The following is a 6672-nucleotide window of genomic DNA, read 5'->3' as shown; positions in this document are numbered from 1 at the left end:
ATGTGAATTGGCTTCTTTTAAGATTTGAAAATTAACTTGAAAAGAAGCTGAAAGCAGCCGGCCACAACTCAGCGAAATAACCAATATGCAACCTCTTCTCGTATTACTGTTTCCGAATTTTCCAGCACATTTTGCGCCCTCTGTTGATATACTGATGCGACTTATTTATCTCCGAACGTGTAGGATAGTCTCCATTGTATAACTTGCATTCTATTCCGTTGATCTACACGTTGATAAACTACACGTCTGCAACACTACAGTGAGAAATCGAGAAATCCCCTCCGCGAGTGGAGTTTCATTCAAACAGAAATATCATGTTTCCTGTGAAGTTTTTGCATTGCTGTCCGATGCAAGAATTTCTGTAAATGAGCCAACGGTCGTCCAGCCGTAACCCAGGACGTCTGGACAAAAGAGGTCAAGGTTCCAGCGGCTCTGACAGCAAAATAGCGGGAAGGTCCGACCGTGGTTCCGCTGCGGTTGACGGCTCCCAAAATGGCCGTCCGCCTGCTCGCAATCGCAGGCGGGATTACGAGGACGGACGACCGGGGAAGCACTCACAAAAATCTGATAGTAAACAAACCAACTCAAAGACAAGCACTGGTAACTATCTATGCGTTTCTGAAATAAGTTTTCATGTTAAAGGTGTTTATCCACTGTGATGTTTCCAGTTGTCTGACAGTGTCTAGGTTTGCCAGACATGCCAGGACTGGAGCAGATTGACTATGTCTTGATTGAGGTGTGGACATGCTGCTGGGGGGGAGGTGAAGATTAGGAGGAAAGACTTTCATACACAGAGGCCACTATTAGTATGAACTGTCTGAAAGCAATAAGATGTCCTAAAACGTAACATTAACCCTAACCATCCTCCAAAATCCTTCATGTCCTTTAGTTGGTTTTGGAGGAATTTGAATGGCTGATTGCGAAGGATATCATGCATGAAGGTCGTGGATTAGACCTTGTGTTGTTTTCACTTAGTCAAGCACACATTCAGCCCGATGTTTCTTTTGAATCAACTGCACAGCTCAAGAATGCCCTTCGCACTGCCTCAACATAATGACAGGAATTGCTGGAGGATTTTGAAGGATTGAGGCAGAAGGCACACCTCCAAAAAACATTTTCAAGAAAATTTTGAGGATTTTGGAGGATTTAGGCTGCACGCAATTCTTTGTTGTAAAAAATCAGAGGATTTTGGAGGATTGTGGATGGTTCCTATTAAGAACGCCTAGAGGGTTAGGGTTTTAAGCAGTGAAAACATTAACGGCTTCACTTAGAAAACACTTATTCAGACCTACCCCCAGAACTATGGGGTCTGATGTCCGCCCCGCGCTTGGACTTCTCATGATCATGATGATCAGGATAGACACTGATTCACTGTCCAAAACAAAACTTGAGGAGTGGTAGTCACTACCTGTTTGATTATTGTGTTGGAAGAACTCCTTAATAGATCAGCTCAGTTCTTTAATGATATGAACACCAACATGTTTAAAAAGGGCACTATTTAAATATAAGGGGATTTCACCAAGGGAAAACGGTTGTATGGAAAGCTAGGCAAAACAGATGTGTTTATAATGGTTGAAGGTCAAAAATCTAAGGCTTACTGTTATTTTGAATGTGTGATTTTAAAATTGGTGCAGTCAATTACAATTTTCTTTGTGGCTTTACCAAAATTAGGTAAAAATTCTCACAATTTACAATCGAACAAATACGGGTCTATAGTAATACTCAGTCTAAACATAGCCAAATTGCTGTGCCAATATGAGTAGGTTTGTGTTTTCTGAGAGATCTTGTTTGTCTGCTTCTGTAGGCCGGAGGCTGTTTTCGGACAACTCACAGCTGTCGTCATTGGTCAGCAAGGCTCTTCACGATGACGACAAAGACAGACGGATCACGGCCATGAGGAACCTCAAGGACTATATACTGAGAAACGATCATGCTAAGGTCAGTCATCAACCTCAAGGAATGGGTAAACACAAACCTTCGCTGCTGTGTGCACGCACAAATATTCCCCAACATACACTCGAGCACCCCTTAATGTACATTCTAAGCAGATGTTAGCCACAACTCTTACAATGAGCTTTGTATTCTTCTCTCACATACAGGAGGTACAAAGACAAGCAGACAACCTTTTACTGGTCCTTTATGATGCCATCAATGACAGGTTTGATAAGTCTAGAAGACTTTTTAAATATACTTGTGGGAGTTTCACTGCAATTATTTGTGACATCTTGAAATCTCCTGTCAAATATCTTCAGCATTCAGTGGTGTTCATTTTTCATCGTAATGGAAAGATGGAAACTTTTCCAATAGTGGGAATGATTAAACTCAATAGCAGTTATTTGCACATGAACTTGAGCAGTCAAGTTTCATGGATGCACCTATGACTTAATTTTAGTGTCTAGATTTGATGTAGCTCTTACAAATTGTCATATAAATCATATATTTGCCCCACATATCTTAGTTCCTTCAGTTCCAGATTGGGCAAAATGAAACTGTTCTGACCAACTTTCTGTTCTGTTTCCTTAGGACCAGCCATGACATCCGCTTGGAGGTTGTATTCTGCATAGCTTCAGTGGGCTGTCAAATCGGCCATGACCTCAGACGGTCAGACACTCACTTTCACTTCTATTTTTTCTTTCTTAATTGCATGCTTTTTTTACTCCCATGAATTGAAAATCAGATAACGAAGAGTATTTTGATTCTCATAATCAGGTTTCTCCAGGGGCTCTTCAACAAGATCCAAGGCACCTCTTCAGATGAGATCAAATGTCTTTTCTTACTGGTTATAGTGCAGGTAAATTCGCATGTAACCCTGTAACAAGAATAATTCTAACTGATTGGGCCTGTGCAGGAATTGTTTGCTTTATTGAAGTTCAGGATTTTTCATCATGACCTGATGAAAAAGAATCCTTTTTCTCAGAGTCTGATGCAAGTTAACCCCTTGACAACGGGAACTTTTTTCTGAAAGCCGACTCCGAGAATTTCAGCCTCGCTTGGCCACGAAGGTCACCTGCCAAACTGCAAATTCTCAGTTTGTGGCCCAGCCTGCTCTGCATGCTTTGAATTACATGGTGAAAAGGCTGATTGTTCAGTGGCATGCGGCTCTACTCATGCTTCCACATTGCCGTTGCCTCTTTTCAAAGTGGAGACTATTGTGAAGCTGGTGATTATGATGCAAATTTGGTCTTTTCATTCTTGGGCTGCACACAAAGGCCAATCACCATATATGCAAGAGTCAGGGTCTGCCTTCTTTCACCGTGTTCGCTCGAGCGTGGGTCGACAATAATAGATGAAAAGCGTGCTGAGGATCTCAATTTTTACAGCGGCTTTTACCGTTATCCTTTGCGAAGGGGTTAAAAACAAATCCCCAGAAAATTACTCGTGTTGTACTTGTGTCCATGGGACAGACTCTAGTCAATGAAGTTTGGGAATATGCAGCTCCTTTACCAACTGATTCTGTATGTTGTACAACTCTTTCAGTGTTTGAGCATGACCAGAAGAGTTAAAATTGACATTGATGCGCTCATTGGATACAACCGAATCAGGGAAATGTATCTCGCATAAAAAACGGCAAATTCTATTTTTGATTCAAAACACTTCCTTTTTGAATATTTTTGTTACAGGTCTTGAAAAATGATAACGAAAAGCAGCAATGCAAGAACCTGATCGCATTCATCATGAGCAACATACAAACCACACTGGAGAACGCAGACACACCAGGTAAAAGCAATTCATTCAAACGTGTTCACTCTCTTGCATTAAAGTCCATCGTTCACGTAGCCCAGGCTTAATTTGTGTTACAACCTGTGTTGTTTTGTACACAGAACTGCTGGTTTCTTCAGTGAACGCCATTCATTACATTTGCCAGCGTTATCCAAGCACGTTCAATGATCACTTCAAGGTAAGAAGAAACTTTTCAACACAGTCCAAGGCAATCACTTTACTGTCTGTAGTTGCGCCCCCTTCCACTGACAGTGTAGTGCATCTTGTGTAGTATGGATGGCCAGAAATATCACCCGTTAGTCAGGTTTGGATTTTACCTCCAGTTCGTTCAAAATGGACATTGGTTCCATTTATTTTAAATAGGGTCGTGTATTCATTTAGTATATAGTAGAATGTGTATTATTGTATGGTGTTAGGATAGCTGCCTGGGATTTTGAACACTTAACAAACTATTCTTTTTCCTTTTTTGTACCAATGGCCATCCATAGATTCAGCAGCCACTTGCAGAAAAAAACAAGAGTGTGGTGCCAATAGAGCAGACCTTAAACAAGCAAAACATTTGCCAAGTGTCCGTGGCGACTTCAGACTCATTTTCACAGAGTGTGACAGATTAGCTGGCTGGTCCTGGGGCTAAGCTGGAACCGGCAGTAATTTACAGACAGAGCCCCACAGCTGAGAAGAATTAAGAAACATTTTCAAATTGTCTTCCACTTTGCCCTTTGCTCTTACAGGACACTGTGGATATTCTGGTTGGCTGGCACATTGACACGTCCCAGAAGCCTGCATTGATCAAATACTGCTCTGGTAAGCCAGTTGTGGGTGGCGGGGGGGGATGTATATGAATCTTCAAGTTTACTTCTTAAAACTGTTTAATGTAGCTGGCTTATGTGCCATTAGTATCTTTAATGTTTCATGTGCCTTTTGCGAGTTAAATTTGAATATTAAAATCTGGTGTACTGAGTTCTTTAAATTCATGTGAGCATAGCAATTTGAATTCTCCATACTAAAGGCACTGTTACTATACCTTGTGATTCGGGGCAAGCTTTTGCTTAGTTTCATAAGAGACGCCTTGCATTAATATGCTGTTTTCGTTGGATAAGAAGGGCACAAAGGAACCAGTCCATTTCAGAGATGGTGGTTGCTATGCAAAAGCTTGCCCTGAATCATGTGGTATGGCAACAGTGTCTGTAGTCTGGGGAATTCCAATTGCTATGTTTATGTGCAATTAGAAATCTCAGGGTACCAGATTTTATTCAAATTTAACTCACAAATGGCTTATTGGAGAAGCTGGTCCATATAAAGGCTGGTGGGGAGTCTTCCAACGGAGCTTATGCAAGTGCCCGGCGTACACATGATGACCATACATTCCAATACAAATTGGTTGTACAGACTTAGCCTGCTTTGCAAAAATCAGGCATAAACCTGAGCACTGCACAGCAAGTTCCTATCAAAGAACAGCCGTTTCCATGTAGAAAACAGGCCCTCTCTTGTTCCTCTTGCTGTCTTCTTGACAAATGCAAAGAAAATTATCTTTTATTGAACGAAATTGATTTTTGGTTAATTGAGGACGTGCTTTGATTGGATCCACCTAACTGACACGACATTGGACCTGCAGCCCGGCTTGTAGTCAACTTAACTTTACTTTATTGCAATCAAATACCTGCATGTTCTGTTCCATGGTGTTTTTGTCTGCTTACAGATACCCTCATCAGTTTCCACAGGTACTGGCTAGCTGACATTAACTTCTCTGTTACCCTTCTTGGACAGTTTCTTGAAGACATGGAGGCCTACTCAGAGGTGAGAATTAACACCATGACCAAATTTGTTAGCAGTAAATGTTTATTGAAATGTAATTTAAAAGTAAACATTAAAACTTGATTTAAATAAAGAAACTTTATTTTAATTGTAATCTTTATGCTGATTGCAGATTGTTATGAAACTGGTTAACTTGTCATACATAGTGATATGCATATATCTTTAAAGAAGTCATAATCTACAATCACACAGTAATCAATAATAATAAATTTTCCCATTTCCAAAGACTTTTGTAATTGTGTTTCCATTGTACTCTAATTATGCTTTTGTCAGTAATGCAATGTCTGCCACTTGAAGTTCACAAGCAGATATGATAGCTCACGAGCTTAGGCTTGAAGTGAGACTTCCGAAGTGGGCTTGATGTGCTGTGAGCACTATGGTTCAATCTCTTCCTCAGAGTATTACTGTTGTATAGCACTTCCATTTGAGGGTTTGTAGCTCTCACACACTGGTGAGGTGTGTCATGGCACCAGGGCTGTGGTGGAGTCCTTCACAAGTCCCTGCAGGTCATCTTTTCTGAAGTCAAGTCAAAAACGATTTGTGTGAACTGTGACAAAAGCATTCCATTGTCATTGGTCATCCTGCTTCTTGTGACTTGTCTTGTGACTGGGCTTACGAAAGGATTTGTAACTGGTCTTGTGATAGACTGGAGTATATCCCTGGAAGGCCCCCAAGCCTGTCTTAGGCTCCCTTCTTGCCAGTGCCAAAAATTCATACTGGAATCTGCACCACTTCCAGAAATTTCACCCCGGTATAATAGCTGTCCCTCCTTGGTTTGACTAGGACCTGACCCACTGCTGCAGTGGAACGTCTGGAGCTGGCGATGGTAGCAAAGCAGATGATGAAGAGCCGCAGACGCCTGAGATCTGTAGGAGTAAGATCCTGGCACTCATCAAGTAAGTCATTGGGTGTCTGGGCCGTGTGCGTGAGCTAAAGAGGGCACTCTTTGCAACCAGAGTGCTGCCAAGTGACAGTGCTTTTGTCGCACCGGTGCTGTGTGAAAATTTTTTCATGTCATTATTACTCAGTGCTATGCCTACGTGCAGCCTTTGCATATGAAGTTTCCCCAAAGTGGAGCTTTTCACAAGACAGACTGTGTTCAAGTCTTATCAAAATGGATTTACAATTTACTTTCAA

The 6672-nt window shown here is 41.4% G+C and overlaps 1 protein-coding gene across 1 annotated transcript in view; it reads left to right on the top strand.

Annotated features, from left to right (window-relative positions):
• Positions 1-221: 221 nt before the first annotated feature.
• smg1 (SMG1 nonsense mediated mRNA decay associated PI3K related kinase) overlaps positions 222-6672 on the top strand; it is a 67833-nt gene continuing 61382 nt past the window's right edge. Inside the window, exons 1-10 of the mRNA XM_087138577.1 lie at positions 222-600; positions 1805-1938; positions 2100-2158; positions 2524-2601; positions 2710-2791; positions 3621-3717; positions 3822-3898; positions 4452-4524; positions 5420-5517; positions 6319-6431. Of these exons, the coding sequence (XP_086994703.1) occupies positions 366-600; positions 1805-1938; positions 2100-2158; positions 2524-2601; positions 2710-2791; positions 3621-3717; positions 3822-3898; positions 4452-4524; positions 5420-5517; positions 6319-6431 (1046 nt within the window). The 5' untranslated portion in view covers positions 222-365. The remainder of the gene's footprint in view (positions 601-1804; positions 1939-2099; positions 2159-2523; positions 2602-2709; positions 2792-3620; positions 3718-3821; positions 3899-4451; positions 4525-5419; positions 5518-6318; positions 6432-6672) is intronic.

This window comes from Acanthaster planci, linkage group LG07 (assembly GCF_054643075.1).
Source record: "Acanthaster planci isolate LZ-2023a linkage group LG07, COTS_SCS, whole genome shotgun sequence".
Taxonomy (NCBI): Eukaryota; Metazoa; Echinodermata; class Asteroidea; order Valvatida; family Acanthasteridae; genus Acanthaster; species Acanthaster planci.
The sequence above is the reverse complement of the archived record's forward strand: the minus strand, read 5'-3'. Positions and strand labels throughout refer to the sequence as shown.